At 39.5% G+C, this 20,555-nt stretch overlaps 1 protein-coding gene across 1 annotated transcript in view; it reads right to left on the bottom strand.

Moving 5' to 3' along the window:
- LOC123388843 (predicted GPI-anchored protein 58) overlaps window positions 1-20,555 on the bottom strand; it is a 51,249-nt gene that overhangs the window by 1,273 nt on the left and 29,421 nt on the right. The window contains exon 4 of the mRNA XM_045069126.1: window positions 14,067-14,156. Coding sequence (XP_044925061.1) covers window positions 14,067-14,156 — 90 coding nt within the window. The remainder of the gene's footprint in view (window positions 1-14,066; window positions 14,157-20,555) is intronic.

Genomic DNA, 20,555 nt, shown 5'->3' with positions numbered 1-20,555 from the left:
CTCTTACACTGCTAGTGGGATTGCAAACCGGTGCAACCACTTTCGAAAAACAGTATGGAGGTTCCTCAAAAAGTTAAAAATAGAATTACCCTATGATCCAGGAATCACAATATTAGGTATTTACCCAAAGAATACTAAAACATTAATTCAAAGGGATACATGCACTTCTGTTTATAGCAACTTTATCTACAATAGTCATATTATGGAAACAGCCCAAGTGTCCAACTGATAAATGAATAAAGAAGATGTGGAATGTGTGTGTGGTGTGGGGTGTGTGTGTGTGTGTGTGTATATAATGGAATATTACTAGACCATAAAAAAGAACGAAATGTTGCCATCTGCAATGACATGAAGGGAGCTATAGAATATTATGCTAAATGAAATAAGTCAGTTAGAGGAAGACAAATATAATATAAATTCACTCATATGTGTAACTTAAGAAACAAATGAGCAAAAGGAAAAAAATGAGAGAGAAGAGAGGCAAACTGAGAGACAGACTTTTTTTTTTTTAATTTTATTTATTTATTTGACAGAGATTTGACAAGTAGGCTGAGAGGTAGGTAGGCAGAGAGAGAGGAAGGGAAGCAGGCACCCTGCTGAGCAGAGAGCCTGATATGGGGCTCAATCCCAGGACCCTGAGATCATAACCTGAGCCAAAAGCAGAGGCTTAACCCACTGAGCCAGCCAGGTACCCTGAGAAACAGACTCTTAACTGTAGAGGGCAAACTGATGGTTCCCAGAAGGGAGGTGAGTTGGAGGATGAGGGAAATAGGCTATGGGGATTAAGGAGTGCACTTGTGATGAGCACCAGGTGATTGATGTATAGAAGTGTTGACTTACCACACCTGGAACTAATATACTGCATCTTAGCTAACTGGAATTTAAATAAAAACTTTAAAAAGAGGGAAAAATGGTATCCTACATTTTTCTGTTCATTATTCTTTATTCTATTTTCTTTTTGTTCCTTGGACTCATAATATATCTTCCTATCTTCAAGTTCATTAATTCTTTCTTCTGCCATTTCAAATCTACTATTGGGTTTTTCAAGTGACTTTTTCATTTGTATTTTTGTACTTTTTAAATCTAAAATTTCCATTTGTTTTTTAAAAAATTTCCATATCTTTACAGATATTTTCTATTTGGTGTGATATTTTCATCATATCTTCTTTGTAAAGCTGTCTGCTTCATTTGGTATGACACACAAATGTTGGGCTTCACTAACTGCTAGTCAATTGCTCTGTTTTTTTTTTTTTTTTTTAAGATTTTATTCATTTATTTGACAGACAGAGATCACAAGTAGGCAGAAAGGCAGGCAGGGAGAGAGAAGGAAGCAGGCTCGCTGCTGAGCAGAGAGCTCGATGTGGGGCTTGATCCCAGGACTCTGGGATCATGACCTGAGCTGAAGGTAGAGGCTTTAACCCACTGAGCCACTGAGGCACCCCTGCTCTGTTGTTCTATATACTGTCCAGGGGAGGTAGAAGGCAAAGGCTCAAGTGCTATAGACTCTTGCTCTTCTTATAGAGATTTAATAAATGTTTCTTCATTTGATATATTCCCTTAGGAAAATTATAATTTTTACCAGCTATAATTGTTTCACTGGGGAACACATATAGGAGTTCCTCATGTCACCATTCCAGAAGCATTTTTTGCGAGTGAGAAAGAGGGAGCATGAGCTGAGGGGAGGGAGAGAGAGAATCTCAAGCAGGTTCCATGTTCAGCACAGAGCCAGATATAGGGCTCAATCCCAGGACCCTGAGATCATGACCTGAGCCGAAGGCAGATGCTTAACCCACTGAGCCACTCAGATGTTCTCAGAATCTTTTTTTTTTTAAATCCCTAAATAATATTCCATTGTATTTGTGTACCAAATTTGTAGCACCTTTTGTTTACCCATTCATTTGTTGATGGATCCTTAGATTGCTTCCATCTTTTGACTCCTGTGAATAATGCTGAATATGTGTTTTAGTTTCTGCTTTCAATTCTTTGGGGGTATAAACCCTGAAGTGGAATTTCTGGATTATATAGTAATTGTATTGTTTATTTTTTAAAGAAGTGTTTCTGTAGTGGCTGTAATATTTTACATTCCTATCAGCAGTGCACAAGGGTTCTAATTTCTCCTCATCCTCACCAACACTTGGTTGAATATTTTTTGTTCGTTTGTGATAATACTAACACAATGGGTGTGAGATTACATCTTGTTATGGCTTTGATTTGCTTTTCCCTAATGATTAGTGATATTGAGCATCTTTTCATGTGTTCATTGTATATTTGCATATCTTTTTGAGAATAATGTCTTCTCAAGTCTTTTGCCCATTTTCAAAGTTATTCTTTCCTTTTTTTAAACTATTGGAGTTCTTTATATGTATTCTGGATATTACTAGAAATTACTAGATAATGAAATTGTTGGAGGCAGGCCCCTGGCCAGGGCGGCCTCTGCCATTAAAAGATGGCGCCTGGCTAATTGCCAGGTTAGGATTGCCTCCTGAGACTAAGCGGAACGCCCAAAGAGGAAGTAAACAGCATTGGTTGCTAGCGAAGTTGTTTGTTTAGGTGCACAGCCTAATTCGCTCCCTCCTGTACCCTGCTCGCTGATTGGTCATGTAAACGTATATAAGTGTGTAGACTTGCGGAAATAAAGAGAAAGAAGATACATCTGAACTGGGGCTTCTTGTCGTCCTTGGGGGTCGAGGGCGATAGAAATTACTAGAAAAATTAATAGAAATATTACTAGATATTACTAGAAATTACTAGAAATATGATTTATTTACTAGATATTTGATTTACAAATTTTTTCCCCTATTTTGTGCGTTGCATTTTCATTCTGTTGATCATGTTCTTTGATGCACAAAAGTTTTTAATATTGATATAGTACAATTTATATATTTTTTATTTTGTTGCCTGTGCTTTGGTGTCATATTCAAGAAATCATTGCCCTTGATTCACTTTGAGTGAAATTCTGTATACAGTGTTAAGGTAAGTGTTCAACTTCATTCTCTTGCATGTGGAAGTGTTTGGGTTAAATTGGTGTTATTTTTTCCTCAAATGTTTGATTGGATTTTGTAATGAAGACACCTGAGCCTGGAGTTCTTTGTGGCAATTTTTTATTTAATTTAATTAATTAATTTATTGACAAAGAGAGAGCACAAGTGGGCAGATAGGCAGGCAGAGGGAGAGGGAGAAGCAAGCTCTCCACTGAGCAGGGAGCCCTTTGCAGGGCTAGATCCCAGGACCTTGGGATCATGATTTGAGCGAAAGGCAGCTGCTTAACCAACTGAGCCACCCAGGGGCCTCTCTTTGTGGAAATTAAAATCAGAAGATAGAAACATTCAGATTTTTTGTTCTTTCCGTGTCAATGGAAATAAGTAGTCTATCATAAATACTATCTAAATTGTTGAATATATTGATATAATATTAATAATATTTCTTTTTTTAAGATTTTATTTGTTTATGTGACAGAGAGACATCACAAGTAGGCAGAAAGGCAGGCAGAGAGAGGGGGAAGCAGGCTCCTTGCTGAGCAGAGAGCCCAATTCGGGGCTTGATCCCAAGACCCCGAGATTATGACCTGAGCCGAAGGCAGAGGCTTTAACCCACTGAGCCACCCAGGTGCCCCTCTGTTTATTATTTCTAGATTATGGAGGTGCTGAATTATCCAACTTTAATTGTGGATTTGTCTTTTCCCCTTTCATTTTTGTCAGTTTCTTCCTCATATATTTTGTGGGGACTTTTGTTAGTTTTTTATTTCAAGGGCTTATTTAAAGATACAGTAAAATTGGTTTCAGGTGTCGAATTTAGTGATTCATCACTTGCATGTCACACCCAGTCCCCATTTCAACAAGTGCCCACCTTAATACCCATCACTCATTTAGCCCACTCCCCTAACCACTTCTCTCTATCAACCCTCAGTTTGTTCTCTCTCTTTTTTTTTTAAGATTTTATTTATTTATTTGAGAGAGAGAGGGAGAGCATAAGAGAGGTGTGAGGGTCAGAGGGAGAAGCAGACTCCCCATTGAGAATGGAGCCTGATGCAGGACTTGATTCTGGGACTCCAGGATCATGACCTGAGCTGAAGGAGGTTGCTTAACCAACTGAGAGTCCCAGGCACTCTGTTCTCTGTAGTTCAGAGTCTCCTACAATTTGTTTCCCTCTCCTTTTTCCTTCTCATATGTTAATCTGTTTTATTTCTTAAATTCCGTATATGACTGAGATCATATGGTATTTGTCTTCTGCTTAGCATAATACACTGTAGCTTCATCTGTGTCATTGCAAATAGCAAGAGTTCATTCTTTTTAATGGCTAAGTCATATTACTTGGTATGTGTATATATATATATACATACATATATATGTGTGTATACACACGCGCACACACACACACACACACATACTGCCTCTTCTTTATTGATTCATCAGTCAATGGATGTCTGGGCTCCTTCCATAGTTTGGTTATTGTTGATAATGTTCCTATAAGCAACAGGGTGCATGTGCCCCTTCAAATCTGTATTTTTGTATCCTTTGGGTAAATACCTACTAGTATAATTGCTAGAGGGTAGCTCTATTTTTAACTCTTTGAGGAACCTCCATACTGTTTTCCGAAGTGGCTGCACCAGTTTGTATTCCCACCAACAGTGTAACAGGGTTCCCCTTCCTTTGTATCCTTGCCAACATCTGTTGTTTCCTGTGTTGTTAGTTTTAGCCATTCTGACAGGTGTGAAGAGGTATCTCTCTGCTTTTGATCTGTATTTCCCTGATATGAGTGAGGTTGAACATCTTGTTTTGTTTTTTAAGAGTTGTTTACTTATTAGAGCTTGCATGGGGAGATGGGTTAGAGGGAGACGGAGGGAGAGAATCTTAAGCAGACTCCCCACTGAGGGCAGAGCTCAATTTGGGGCTTGGTCTCACAACCCTGAGATCATGACCTGAGCCAAAACCCGGAGTCAGGCACTTAACTGACTGAGCTTCCCAGGCCCCCCAGTGATGTTGAGCATCTTTTCATGAGTCTGTTAAGCATGTGTATGTCTTCTTTGGAAAAAGGTCTGTTCATGTCTTCTGCCCATTTCTTAACTGGATTATTTATTTTTGGGGTCTTGAGTTTGGTAAATTCTTTATAGATTTTTGAATCTAGAAAATCTATAGATTTTACTCTATATTTTATTTACATATTATATATTACATAATAATATATTATATAGTTATATATTATATTATTACATAATTATGTAATATATCTTTATTATGCTATATAATTATAATATATTATATAATTATATTTTATTTTATATTTTATTTATAGATTTCATAAATCTATAGATTTTGTTTATTTGGGTTTTTTCTCTTTTCTTCTTGATAAGTCTGGCTAGGGGTTTATCTATTTTATTCTTTCAAAGAAACAGCTTTTAGTTTTATTGATCTGTTCTACTGGGTCTTTGTTTCTATATTGTTTATTTCGGATCTAATGATTATTATTTTCTTTCTTCTGCTGGCTTTAGGCTTTATTTGCTGTTTCTTTGCTAGCTCCCTTAGGTGAAAGGTTAGGTTGTATATCTGAGACTTTTTTCATTTCTTGAGGTAGGCCTGTATTGCTATATACTTGTCTCTCATGACGAACTTCGTTGCATCCCAGAGGGTTTGGACTGTTGTGTTTTCATTTTCATTTGCTTCCATGTATTTTTTTATTCCTTCTTTAATTTCCTCGCTAATCCCTTCTTTCCTTTGTAGGATGTTCTTTAATCTCCATGTATTTGTTGCGTTCCCAAAGTTTTCTTGTGGTTTATTTCAAGTTTCATAGTATTGTGATTTGAAAATATGCATGGTATGATCTCAGTCTTTTTGTACTTGTTGAGGCCTGATTGTGATCCAGTATTTGATCTACTCTGGAGAATGTTCCATGTGCACTTTGCTGCTTTAGAATGAAATGTTATGTATATACCTGTTAAATCCATCTGGTCCAGTGTGTCATTCAAAGCTATTGTTTCTTTATTGATTTTATGCTTAGATGATCTGCCCCCTACTATTATTGTATTATTATTATTATTATTATTTTAAAGATTGTACTTATTTATTTGACATAGAGAGAGAGATCACAAATAGGCCGAGAGGCAGGCAGAGAGAGAGGGGGAAGCAGGCTCCCCACTGAGCAGAGAGTCTGATGTGGGGCTCGATCCCAGGACCCTGAGACCATGACCTGAGCTAAAGGCAGAGACTTAACCCACTCAGCCACCCAGGCACCCCTTATTGTATTATTATCAATGAGTTCCTTTATGTTTGTTATTAATTGATTTATATACTTGGGTGCTCCCAAGTTGGGGCATAAGTACCTACCATTGTTAGATCTTTTTGACTAGACCTCTTTATTATGATATAGTGTCCTTCTTTATCACTTGTTACACTCTTTTGTTTAAAATCTAATTTGTCTGATAAAAGTACGGTTAGTCCAACTTTCTTTTGACGACCATTAGCATGATAAATGGTTCTCCATCCCCTCACTTTCAATCTGCAGGTGTCTTTAATCTAAAATGAGTCTCTTGTAAGCAGCATATAGATGGGTCATTTTCTTTTTCTTTTTTTTTTTTTTTTAGCCATTCTGATAACCTATGTCTTTTGGGTGGAACATTTAGTCCATTTGCATTCAGAGTGATTATTGTTAGATGTTAATTTGGTGCCATACCTGGAAAGTTGGTGTTTCTGGCGATTTCCTCTCTTCCTTTCTAGTCTTTGTTGCTTTTGATCTTTGTTTCCCACCCAAGAAGTCCCATCTAGTATTTCTTGCAGGCCGGTTTAGGGATCACAAACTCCTTTGGTTTTTGTTGTCTGGGAAACTATTTATCTATCCTTCTATTCTGAATGACAGCTTTGCTGGAGTAAGTATTCTTCGCTGCATATTTTTTCCATTGAGCACAATGACTATATCACGCCAATTTCTTCTGGTCTGCCACGTTTCTGTGGAGAGATCTGTGACAAACATTATTTGTCTTCCTTTGCAGGTTAAAGACATTTTCCCCCCTTGCTGCTTTCAGGATCATTTCCTTGTCTGTGTATTTGCAAATTTTGCTACGATATATCTTGTTGTTAGCTGGCTTTTGTTGATTTTGATGGCAACTCTCTGTGCCTCCTGGGTTGCAATGTCTGTTTCCTTCCCCACATTAGGGAGGTTATTTATCTCTAATTTGCTTAAATGAATCTTTGCCCCCTTTTCCTTCTCTTCTTCTTCTGGGACTCCTATGATATGAATGTTATTGCACTTTATAGAGTCACTGAGTTCCCTAAGTCTACATTTATTATCTGGTATTTTTCTTTCCCTCTTCTTTCCTGTTGCATTATTTTCCATAATAGTGTTGTCTATATCACTAATTCGTTCCTCTGCTTCTTCCATCTTTGTTGTCAAAACATCTAGTCAGTTTTACACCTCCATTATATCATTTTTCACTTCAGCCTAAGTTTTAGGTCTTATATCTCTGTGGTAGGGACCCCCTGGTGTCTTCTATAATTTTCTCAAGCCCAGCTAGTATCCTGATGATTGTCTTTTTTTTTTTTTTTTAAAGATTTTATTTATTTATTTGACAGAGAGAGAGAGAGATCACAAGTAGGCAGAGAGGCAGGCAGAGAGAGAGGGAAGCAGGCTCCCTGACGAGTGGAGAGCCCAATGCAGGGCTTGATCCCAGGACCCTGGGATCATGACCTGAGCTGAAGGCAGAGGCTTTAACCCACTGAGCCACCCAGACACCCCACTGATTGTCGTTTTAAATTATGGCTCAAGCATATTACTTATATCTGTGATCCCTGGCCGTGTCCTCTTATTCTTTCTTTCAAAGTGAATTCCTCTGTCTTGACATTTTGTCTGGGTCTCTGTCTTCTGTGTGTAGGGGAAACCTGTATGTTTTTTGCTCCTGAAAGTAATGGCTAAATTAAGAATAGGCCATATACTTCCAGGGCCTGGCATTTCAGGGAGTTTTTTCAGCGTATGCTGTGTGCATTCTGCTATTGTGTTTTGGTTGCTCTTTCCCTCAGATCAGTCCTTTGCAGATTTTCTCCTTGCCTGCAGTGGGGAGTGTTTGGACATGGTCTAGTGTGTGGCAAGTTTTAACTAGGTGAGTTTTGGTCTGTGAGTTGGGAAAAAAACTAGATCCTATTTCCCCTAGGGCTGAAGGTTTGCAGCACTCTATGGTCAGACTCAGTGCACGTGGGGGTTTGTGCTGGTGTTCTGGGGGAGGGCCTTCTGCACTGATTCTCAGGCCGACTTACTCCAGTGGAAATGTACCTGCAGGGCACAGTGGGCCAGGGGTTGGTGTAAGTGACTTGAGTCTCCACTGGAGGCACTATGCTGCTCACTAAAGTATGTCTGTGCTATGGACTGGGGTGGGCGGGGGGGAGATTGGATGGCATCACTCCACTCTCTTGTCCGCAGAGAGGGGAGTTCATGCCCGCCACTGTCAGGGAACCCTCACAAAAAAAATGAACGATCTCCCCTCTTGTGTCCCTGGCTCCATTATAACCCTGCTTTCATGGTGTCTGTGTCCGAGGCATCTCTCTGCCTGATGGCACAGTTCTCCTGTGTTTTCTCAGGCACACCAGCTGGGTTTCAACATTCTAAATTTTAGGGACTCTGCAGGGCAAGAGCCTCCACTGATCCTTTCAGGAAGGATTTCACCGCACTGGGGCTTTTGCTGGTTTGTCCCAGAAAAGCCCAGACTGTGCAGGGCCTCAGAGTTTAATGGTAAAACACAGCCAAACATGTTTCCAGGTTAGCTGCCTTCAGCAGGTGCCTCTGCTGCTATACTAATTAATGAGGCTGCTCAGTGGGGCCCATTTTGTCTTTTGTCCCCTAAGAGACAGTGCCATCTCTCCCAAATGCATTCCAAAGAGGGAGGCTGTCTCTACCTCTGCACCTCAAGGGGTCCTCAGGCCGTGTTGCTCCCTCTGTGGTCTCCTTCCCCACAGGAGCACTGTTAACCCACCAGGCTCAACACCAGCTATGGAGAAGACTTCTAAAACTTCATACTTTGAGTTCTGATGCTTATAAAAACTTGCAATAATCAGCCATGTCCTTTTCGTAGTCTATGGTTTTGGACAAGAGTTTTTCTTGTGTAGTCCCTTTTGTGCTGTTTTTTCTCTCTCTCTCTTTCCCTCTCAGTCCTCTCTCCATGATCAGGGCTCCCTCTCTGCTGCACCTCCAATTCCTTTCTCCCCTAAATCAACTCTCTTCAGCTGCTACCTTACACAATGTGGCCTTTTCTCTTCCTTTAGATGTGCAGTTTGTTCTCTCAGTCTTCAATTGATTTCCTGGGTGTTTAGGATTTCATATTTTTCTCTCTGTGTTTCAGGAACAAGGCAATCATAAGGTCCCCCTACTACTCCCTGCTTCATGTATTTTGAAGCAGGTGGGTATATTCACGTTTAGGAATGGCATTTCTTTTCTTTCTTTCTTTTTTTTAAGATTATATTTATTTACTTGACAGGGACAGACACAGTGAGAGAGGTAACACAAGTAGGGGGAGTGGGAGAGGGAGGAGTAGGCTTCCTGTGGAGTAGGGAGCCCAACGTGGGGCTCGATTCCGGGACCCTGGGATTATGATCTGAGCCGAAGCCAGATGCTTAATGACTGAGCCACCCAGGCACCCCTGTATCTGTATATTTAAAGTGAATTTCTTGTGGGAAGCATATATTAAGACTTAACTTTATTATCCAATTGGATAATCTCTGACTTTTAATGGGACTATTTAGTCCATATGCATTACATGTAATTATTGATATGGTTAGGTTTAAATTTACTGTTTTGCTAGTTGTTTTCTATTTGCCCCATATACTTTCTTTTTTTTTCCTTTTCCTATCTTTTGGATTATTTTGTAGTACTCCATTTTATGTCCTCCATTGACTAATTTATTATACTAATTCATTCCACTTTTTAATGATTGATAAAAATTTTATGGCATGCATCTTTAATTATTAGTGTACCTTCAAACAGTATTATGCCACTTCTACAATAATGTAAGAATTTTCATCAGTATGTAGTTGATCCTTGAACAACATGAGAGTAGGAGCACTGACTTCCCTCACAATGTAGTAAAAAATCCGCATGTAACTTTCAACTCCCAGAATTTAACTACTAATAGCCTACTGTTGAGTGGAAGACTTAACCAATAACTTAAACAATTGACTAACATATTTTGTATGGTATATTTATGTTATACTGTATATACTATATTCTTACAATAAAGTAAGCTAGAGAAAAGAAAATGTTTTTAAGAAAAATCACAAGGAACAACAAAAAAAAATGCATTTGTAGTACCGCACTGTATTTATTAAAAAGAAATCCATGTGTGTCGGTGCACCTGTGCAGTTCGAACCCATATTGTTGAAGGGTCACCTGTACTTTCAAGGTTTCTCTGCTCTGTCTGGCCAGAACTTGAATAGTTCAGAGATCTCTGTGTGAGCTGCGGGGGTTCATTTTAGAGTGCCCTTACTAATGTTCTCTGCCTGGCCTCATAGAGGCAACGAGGATCCTCTTCAGTTTTCGAGCTCTTGCTCTGCCTCACTTACTCATTTCTGCTACCTCAGCTGCCTCAGCCTCCCTAACTCATTCCTATTTCCCCAAGTCAGCAAGATTGCCATGCTCTCCTAGAGTTACCCTTCCATGCATCGCTGTCTGAAAAGTAGCTCCAGAAAGAAAACTGGGACCTTCACAGGCCTTACTTTGTTTCCGTTCTCAGTGGTTACAGTTCTTCTTCCTCTGTTATTCACTGTCTGAAAACAATTGTTTTATGTATCTTCTCTGGTGTCCTGTTGTTTATTATAGTGGGACAAATCCAGTACCAGTTACTACTTCATGGCCAGAAGCAGTTGTTTCCCCTTTGGTTATATTTGCATTTCTTGTAACTACTTTTGCATTTGTCCGTATGATCTATTTTTTATTTATCATTACCATATGGTTATTTGAAATCTATGTTTCTTTCTTTCTACTACTTAGTGATTACTCAGTGGGAAAAATGTGCTTGCAGATAAACTTCTTGAAAGCATTTTTAGGTTAAATATGAGGTTTTTCTCAGACCAGTCATATAAGGTCTATTATTTATTAAAGTTAGTATTCTAGGTCTCACGTCGTTTTTATTATTAATTAGCATTTAGTGTATGCAATTCCATTGTTCATCTCCTGAAGAGAATAAAAATGTGACTTAAAGAATAGAAAAATCACAATCTCAGAGTGACTTAGGTATTGGGGAGAAATTTTACAGTTCTGTTTCTTGTTGTAGGAAAGAATTAGATTCAATGCCAACTTTATGCAACTAGTGAGCTAAGCCTTTCTTAAAAATTTACAATAAAAAAGGGATGCCTCGGTGACTCAGTGGGTAAGCATCTTTCCCTGCTCAGCGGGGAGTCTGCTTTTCTCTCTCTCTCTCTCTCTCTCTCTCTAACCCTCCCCTGCTTGTGTTCCCTCTTGAGCTCTCACTCTGTCAAATAAATAAAATCTTTTAAAAAATATTTTATTTATTTATTTGACAGAGAGAGAAATCACAAGTAGGCAGAGATGGGGGAGGGAGGAAGCAGGGTCTCTGCTCAGCATAATAAAGTCTATTAGGTTTAGAGTTAAACATAAAAATCAAATCATCGAGGAGAAGATATTCATAATTTTATTTATTTTTTATTTTTTAAATTAACATATAATGTGTTATTAGCCCCAGGGGTACAAGTCTGTGAATCGCCAGGTTTACACACTTCACAGCACTCACCATAGCACATACCCTCCCCAATGTCCATAACGCAACCACCCTCTCATATTAATAATTTTAAAGAAGAGGAAACCAAAGGCAGAAACCTGAAAAAAAAATTAGCTCATGTACATGGGTGTGAATATGTAAGTGCACGTGTGCACGTACATGCCTGTGTGTGTATGAATGAGCGGATGCATAAAAACCTCTGACAATAACTACACCAAGCTCTTTGTAGTGGTTATTTTTAAGGGGAAGGGTCAGAAGGGACCTCTACTTCCTTCTTTATTCATGTCTGTTTATATCCTTACTATTTTTTGCAATTAGTACATGTAACATCAGGAAGTTTCTTCATTTTGAAATATGAGGTCCTAATGAATGGATATTGCCCACGCATACATGATTAAGTAACAATTGCTATCATCTATTGAATGTTAACTATGTGCTAGCCCATTCTATCACTGACTCAGGGCCCATCACAACCTCATGAGACAGGTCCCACGTTTATCCTCCCTTATATAAGGTATTGAGGCAGGAAGAAATTGATAGATTGGTGTTAAGACAGCTGGAGGAAGGATGGCTTACAGAAGTCACATGGCGAATAAGAGGATTCAAACTCAGACAATCTGGCTTCAGAGCTAAGGTCTTGATTGCAACACTATATTAGCTTTCAGAAATATTGTTGTCTGAACACAGGCATAATATCCTGTTTAACACATTCATGGCCACTATACTTTCACATGATGGAAGCCCAACTATGAACATAGATTGAAATGTAACTATGTTTTCATCAACACTAGAAAAAGATATCTGAGACAGGATATAAAGACTTCCCTGGAAATATCCTCTCGTGAAATAATCTAAGTCCAACCTGGGAGAATGAAGGTAAAGAGTAACTTCTCTTCCACATACTCTGTGGCAGATTAGAATCATCATTTTGCAGATATTCTTGGCTGCACAGAACTTTCATGCATTGAATGTTTCTTCTCATTTCTTGAACACCTGAGATATGTGGGCCTGACATATAAAGTCTCCTCTTCTTTTGTCCAGAAGCCAGTTTTTATTGCTATTTTTCTACCAAAACAGGTGAATACATTGACATGTTAATATTTTAAAATCAAGAACAAAGCTGTCCATCTGAAATAAGCAATTTGCAGCACCTAAGGGCATCTCAGGATGAACGATTTATGGCTGACAAATTCAATCTAGATCACAGCTATTTACAACAATATTAATTTCTCAATTAGCAGGAAGAGCAGAGTGACCATCACACTGAAGGATATTCAGGTCTGCATAGAAAATTGCATTTTGAGAAATTCAAATGTAAATGCTTCTTATAGGTGTTATTATATATATATATTATATAAATATATATTTATATATTTTATATATTAATATATACTTATCTATTAAAATATATATTTTAATATAAAAACATATAAATATATATTATATATATTTATATTATATTTTTAGTCAGTATAACCAAGAAATATATATATAAAAATACAATATATTATATACATTATATATATATTTATATTTTATTTTATATATTATATTTTATATATTATATAGTATATATTTATATGTTATATATATTTTATATATATTTTTCTATATTTATATATTTTATTTTTATATTTATATATATATTTATTTTATGTATATTTATATTTTTATATATTTTATATATATTATATATTTATATTATATTTTTATAATATATTTTAGATATATTATATATTTATATACATTATATATTTATATATTTTATTTTATATATTTATTTTTATGTATTTTATATATATATTTTATATATATTTATATTATATATTTAGTCAGTATAACCAAAGAATAATTTATTAGGAGTTAGAGACAAGGGAGAAAAAGAAAATTAAAACCATGAGTTTATAGTGTACTATATTCCTCTCCCATATGCAGGTTGGATTTACATACAAGTTTTTTTTTTTCCCCTGGGGACTTTGATCAATTGAGGTTTAGCAATATAAGTTTATATAAGTTTAAATTTAAATATACTGATCTCAGTTCCCAAAACATTGGTTGGTTTGTGATGTTCTGTGCTACTATGCACCCACATTTAACCCTTGCTGGCTGCCTACAAATCTTCAAGCAGGGGTAGGAAGGAGTGGATAAAGCTTAGTGTATGGTCTCCCCTCACTGAGAAATCTGAATGCTGTGTCCTGACCCATGAGTATCTTATTTTGCAAAAGAGAGCCAAGAACAGGGTTTGTGTGGGGAATAGTGGGAGGCAAGCTTCCACTGCTCTCTACATGGCATTCATCACAGTCTGCCTGGGATGAGAGGTAATCAGAGGCAGCGACAGAAAATTTCTATTACCTACCGGACATGCTGTCAGTGATCTGTCTCCTGCATCAGCGACTGAGCGTCTAGAGGGCACCAAGCTCTCAGTCTCCTGGAATCTTTGCATTTCCTGCACATGACAGTTCAGCAGGTAATTATTTAGTTATGGTTAAAAGTTATATGTTAGGATATGGAGATGAGGCACCTGGGTGGCTCAGTGGGTTAAGCCACTGCCTTCAGCTCAGGTCATGATCCCAGGGTCCTGGGATCGAGCCCTGCATCAGGCTCTCTGCTCAGCGGGGAGCCTGCTTCTTCCCTCTCTCTCTGCCTGCCTCTCTGCTTACTTGTGATCTCTGTCTTTCAAATAAATAAATAAAATCTTAAAAAAAGTTGTATGTTAGGAGTTGTTTAAAGTAAGGCAGAGGGGATTGACATCTGTAAGCTAATAAATAAGGATCCGCCGCAGGTTCTTGAGAAGGCTTTTTGTTTTGCTTTGTTTTAATGTTTTGGTTAGGTTATTGCAGGGTTTCTCAACCTGCATTTGAAGCCAGTCAGTTTTTCTGTGGTTGGGCCTGTCCTGTGCACTGTGGAATGTTTAGCAAAATTCCTGACTTCTACCCACGAGGTACCAGTAGCACCCCATAGGAACAACAACCAAAAATGTCTCCAGACATTGCCAGATGTCTCCTGGGATTGCAAAAGTGCCCCACTTGAAAACCACTGGGCTGTTAGGGGAAGTAGTGAGGTTAGAGGTTAGGAAGATCAGATGTTCAGATAAAAAGAAGGGGAGCCAAAGAAAGGAGGGGGATGGAAGAGAATTCAAGTGTAATTTGATCCAGTGACTCATTACTGGTGCTATTACAACTCTATGTAGTATTTTGGAGCCTACAACAGAAATGTTGTGTGGTACTGAACTAAAACATCTAAGGTACAATTCAAGAGGCATTCCTTTTTATCTCTTCTGGAAAAACTAGGAAACCTGACATTGTTTTCAGAAAACTGTAGCCAGAGTTGTCAGGGAAATGTTATGGACAGTTGTCCTCTTGCTTGAACAAATTTACCTTTTATGTAACAGAAAATACCAATAGTAAACATGCACCTTTTAATGCAAATTGTTATTTTTCGAAAGCTTTCAGTTGAGTGTGTGAGAGAAAAATGTTCCTGCAGGTTATGCTGTAATTCCCTCCTGCTAAGAAGTGTACTGTAAAAATCCATGCTGTTACCCCTTGAAATGTGAAGAAGTCCTCCTTAAAGTGTAGTGGATGTTATCAAATCTGTTTCAGGAGAGGCTTGCAGGGAGCAGGAACATGAAATACATATTAGATGCAAATACTTCGGTTTTGAAAAATTGGCACATTTGTTGTTTATTCCAGCGACAGGAGCTACTAGTGAGTTCACTGTAACCAATAAATGCTGTGGCAACGTTGGGTGTCATATGATTGTAACAAATCTGCTGTTTACCAGTTAAGGCAGAGATGAGGTGAGGTTTAGGCTGCCTATGGTTTGCTGTCATGCTTCATTTTTCTTAATCCTCCTTACTTTCTGCTCCTGCAAGAACTAAAGAATAGTCCCACTATCTTCCTATATGTGAGTACTGGTAATTATGCCATGTGGATACTTCTAGGAAATGTCCATTTGCAAAAGATATTTGCTTGGTTGCTTTCACACTGATGACAGCAGAATTCCCAGGGACCCAGCTCTTGATACAGAAGTATCGAGAAGTAATGTCCTCAGGACCACAGTGCCAGTCTGGCCCCTCATTTACACTGCTTTATTTCTGCAAAAAAACTGGTTGATACAAGGTGCATGAAATCCACCCCTGTTTTTCAAAGTGAGTTTCTAGTGTTGTAAAACATCGTGTTACGTTTGCTCTTTAAATTCTTGTTATATAGGCCATCTTGAATTTGTCATCAGGTACAACGTGAATGTCAGCACCCAGCGCTGCGCGTGCTTGTGCAATACTGCATTCTCATAGGACCGGTCCAGTGGAGGGGCAGTCTCGCTGGTGGGGCCACTAGCCTCTCTCCTCGGTTTCCAGCAGCCTCTTCCCTAGCCTTCGATCTATCCAATACAGCGCCTCAGAGTAGTGCTCTTCCCCTTGCTTGGGGGGAACCAAGAAAGGGCAAGTGCAAAGCCACACGTAAGTGAGGGTTGCAGGCCATTCAGAATGAGATACTCATACTGGTGGAGGCTATTTGGGAAGATCTGGCCTCTGTGGTGTCCCTTCTTTTCTGTTCGTTATTCCCACTACTTCTGCTGTATGTTCCCATTTCCTTTCTCTCTTTTCTCTTTTTCTTCCATCATTTCTTTCTTTTTTTTTTTTAAAGATTTTATTTATTTATTTGACAGAGAGAAATCACAAGTAGATGGCGAGGCAGGCAGAAAGAGAGAGAGAGAGGGAAGCAGGCTCCCTGCCAAGCAGAGAGCCTGATGCGGGACTCGATCCCAGGACCCTGAGATCATGACCTGAGCCGAAGGCAGCGGCTTAACCCACTGAGCCACCCAGGCGCCCCAACTTCCATCATTTCTTAGTCTGTTCCAGCTGCTGTAATAAAATACGAAAGGCTGAGCTGTTAAAACAACAGAAATGTATTTCTCACAGTGGAGGGTAGAGACTGTAAGTCCAAGATCAGGGCACCAGCATGGTGTGGGGTGGGGGTGAGATTTCTTGTTGTAGCCTCACATGGTGGAAGGGGCAAGGGAGCTCTCTTGGGCTTCTTATAAGGACACAGATGTGATTCCAGAGGTCTCAGTCTTCATAACCTAGTCTCCTCTTGGCTCCACTTCCTAATATCATCACTTTGGGCTTTAGGACTTAACATATTAATTCGGAAGGGGACACAAACATTTATACCATAGCAATATCCTATGTAGTAAAATAACATTCAGGTAGCAAAGCACTCAACAATACAGTAATCTTGGCTTTTATGTGAATTCTGATTCCTTTTAGGGGCAGTTTAGTCTTCAGGGAGCCAGAAAGGTGGCAGTAGTGCCAGCTCACATCATTTTTTTTGTTTGTTTGTTTTTATTCCTCTTAGTTTTTTAAAAGTAATCCAAGCCCAATGTGGGGCTCAAACTCACAACCCCGAGATCAAGAGGCATAGCACTACTGACTGAGCCAGCCAGGTGTCCCTCCTCTTCCATAGTTTTAAAGGAACATGTCTGCTCCAAGAGAACTTGTACCAAATCCCGAGCACTCCAGTGGGTGGGATCCCACGCCCTGAGGAGCAGTAGACTGGAGCACACCTGGCCCCTGGGCCAGACTGCCGAGTCTCAGCTCTGTTGCTCACCAGCATCAATTCCGGGCCTTCTGTTCCTGGATTCCTAACAAGGGATGACCACAGCAAGCTGCCATCGGGTTGTCATGAGGGTAAGTGAGTTTATCAGTGTCAAGTGCTACCCCACAGTTCACACTTGATGAATGTCAGGTGTGATAATCTCACCATCCTTGCCCTCAAGGAACTTGGAAACAGGTTAGGGAGGTGGGACAACAGATATGAAACAGTTTACAAGAGAGTCTGTCACAAAGTTTTACATGTTAAGGTTTAAGTGTCACAGGAGTTCAAAGAAGAATGAATTTTTTCAGGGTCTGTGGTCAGATAATGTTAATCGAGGCTGAAGGTTGTTTAGGACAATATACATTACTTGTTTACTCCTATTACCCACTCGCCCAACCGAGTGTTCACCACAGGCCATTTACTTTGCTAATCATGTTTTCTACCCCAGAGAAGAGGTACAATTATGATCCCTGTGCTGGGTGCTGGGTTAAATAATTAGCCTTCCATATGTTGTGTCATTCAATTCTTTCAACCCTCCTGGAATTAGGTGGCAATGTGTCCATTTCACAGATGAAGATACTGAAGTTCAGAGATGTTAGTTACTCTATGGTGACAGTGGTAATAAACGGCAGAGCTGGGACTGGACAGGTCCCCTGATGGCTGAGCACGTGGAAGAGGGGGCTGCAAGGTTCGAAGGGCTGACAGCATAGGTGCAGAGGGCAGGAAACCGATGAGGCCAACACTCCAGTGAGAACAGAACATCTATTGGGAGTCAGAGGTAAAATGGGATTGCTAGGAGCCATCTTCTTAGAAAGACAACACAGGGCAAGTAAAAGTTCTTGGACTTTATCCAGCGGCAGTGGGAAGCTTACTGGCTCCTGAGCCCTGGAGAGAGTGATGTTATGAAACAAGCTATTACTGAGTTTAGCCTGGCTACAGCCTCACGGGCTAGTGGCAGATTAGAAGGGCAGATACTGGCTTGAGAAGGCAGCTGGGCCAAAGGAGAGATACAGGTGTGAGCTGATGTGGGCGCAGAGAGGGGTGTGCCACAGAGAACAGAGGAAACATCAGTTCTATGGGAATCCTTAAAGGCAAATTGCCAGGACCCTGTGCCAGCTTGGATGAGGATGATAAATGAGAGAAGGAGGATCAGAGTGTTCCGGAATTTCCTGCCCTACACGTCCTGAAAATAGTGATGCTTCTGACAAGGCACTGAAAATCAGGAAGGTACGTAGAGGAGGATTCGTTTCATTTTATATACATGGAGCTTGAGGTGGCCCCTGGGAATCCTGTAACTATCTGGACAAATGGAGAGGAGTATGCCTGAGAGGTCAGGGCTCGAGACAAAAACTCGAGAATCAGCCATGTGGAGAAAAAAGGATATCCCTCCACGGTGATGATAATGCATAGGGTTAGGTGCCAAAATAAGGAAAAGAGACTGCCAAGGGAAAAAGAGTAACTGGTTTCGATAGTTACAGGAAAATAGAAGAAATAACAGCATAGACGTTATTCTACATAGACAGGTCAGAAGGTGGTCACTTGGGCCATGTGAGGAAGTGAGCTCATGGGTTCAGTAGACATAAGGGTGGGGGCCACACAAACGGGTAGGGGAGCAATGGAGGGGAGTGAGCAGATGATGGAGAATCTTCAGACTGACAGGAGGATTAGGCGAGGGCTCTCCTGGAAGAGGGGCACAGGGCCAAAGGAAGGCTGTCTTGTTTTTCATTGTAGAATTAAGTGGCAGTAGCTCTGCCTTGGGCTCCCTGCTTAGTGGGAAGTTTGCTTCTCCCTCTCCTGTTGCCCCTCCTCTCCACTCATGTTCTCTTGCTCCCTCTCTCTCTCCAATAAATAAATAAATAAAATCTTAAAAAAAAAAGTTAAATGTGGGAAGGCACGCCAATGGCCGCGGACAGGGAGAATTTCACAACTCTGCGATTATGAAACAGGTATAACACAAAAAAAGAACTCTGGGGAGGGAATCATTTTGCAGCGTTTTCTTAAACAACAGTGGAACAGTTTGACCATGTCCCACTCAAACAGAAGTGGAGATTTTTCATAAGCTTTATCTCTGTGGCCTCCAAGCTGTTTTTTGATTATTTACATCTAGTAGTATAATTTTTTTGAGCATTCAGTCTCAATAAATGCATATTTAATTTCGAATTATATATATGTACTACTACAGTTCGCTAATGTCTCAAGCTGCATCATTCACTAGTTCACGATTAGAAATAGTTGATATAATTTTATAATTTAAATGTTGTTCTTGATAATGCAGAATTATTTTGGGGTGACTTCCTGTTAGAATTGATTATGTAGCCCTTGTGTTTACCTTGTACTTAGCTGTATAACATGATCCATGTTGACTAGGTCCTTAGAAAGCCCCATTTATACAAACTCATGCACATGAACCCCACACCCCATTCAGAGCACCACACATCCCACTCCAGACCCTTGGCCATCTGATGTAGGACTAGGACTGTGTGAGTATACCAGTGTCAGTCTGTAGATTAGTATCTGTAAACCCTAATTCTCCCCTCCCTTCCTCCTTCCCCCCTACTTTCCTTCCTTGCTACAAAATGAACATCCATAGATGGTCTAATATCTTCTTTTACTTCCCAGTAAATCTTACTACCTTGGAGAACATAATTTGGAGTGCAAGATGGAGGAAATGGGAGAATCACACTTAACATTGTTCCATGGCAGCACTTTCTTTTTCTTTAATAGGCTTCATGCCTTGGATTGGGAATCAGGAACTTGGATTTTTTTCTCTTTATCTCCATCTTGTTTCCTATGTCCTAGGGCAAGTTCTTGTGGGATAAAAACACCTTTCAAACCTTCCTTAAATGACTGCACAGTTTCTTCTGAACTTGCTTATGTGAAAGTGTTATAAAAACTAGAAAATGCCAAATGCATGGTAACTGTCTTTCCAGTTTCATCTCTAGAGCATGCAGACGCCACATAGTACACCTTTTTAAAAAAATTCTTTACAATGTAGCAAATCCTTTTATCATTAAGGATTTCTTTTCAATATTCCAAGTCACTGAAGAATGATGTATGTAGGTAGAATTACACCCCTTGTTAACTATGCAATGAATTACAGATTCCTTTCTGGCGCCTTTGCCCACACAGCTGCCACTTCTCTGAGGTCCCTTCTGTCGTACAAAAGCTTTGTTTTCACTGACAACAAAGTCTCAAGTGTGCACTTAATCGCCTGTTTGAGGGGCAAGTGCCTCCAGATGGTTCACCTTAAG

The sequence above is a fragment of the Mustela putorius genome, unplaced genomic scaffold (assembly GCF_011764305.1).
Source record: "Mustela putorius furo isolate JIRA1106 unplaced genomic scaffold, ASM1176430v1.1 tig00003913_pilon_pilon_pilon, whole genome shotgun sequence".
NCBI classification, from domain to species: domain Eukaryota; kingdom Metazoa; phylum Chordata; class Mammalia; order Carnivora; family Mustelidae; genus Mustela; species Mustela putorius.
The sequence above is the reverse complement of the archived record's forward strand: the minus strand, read 5'-3'. Positions and strand labels throughout refer to the sequence as shown.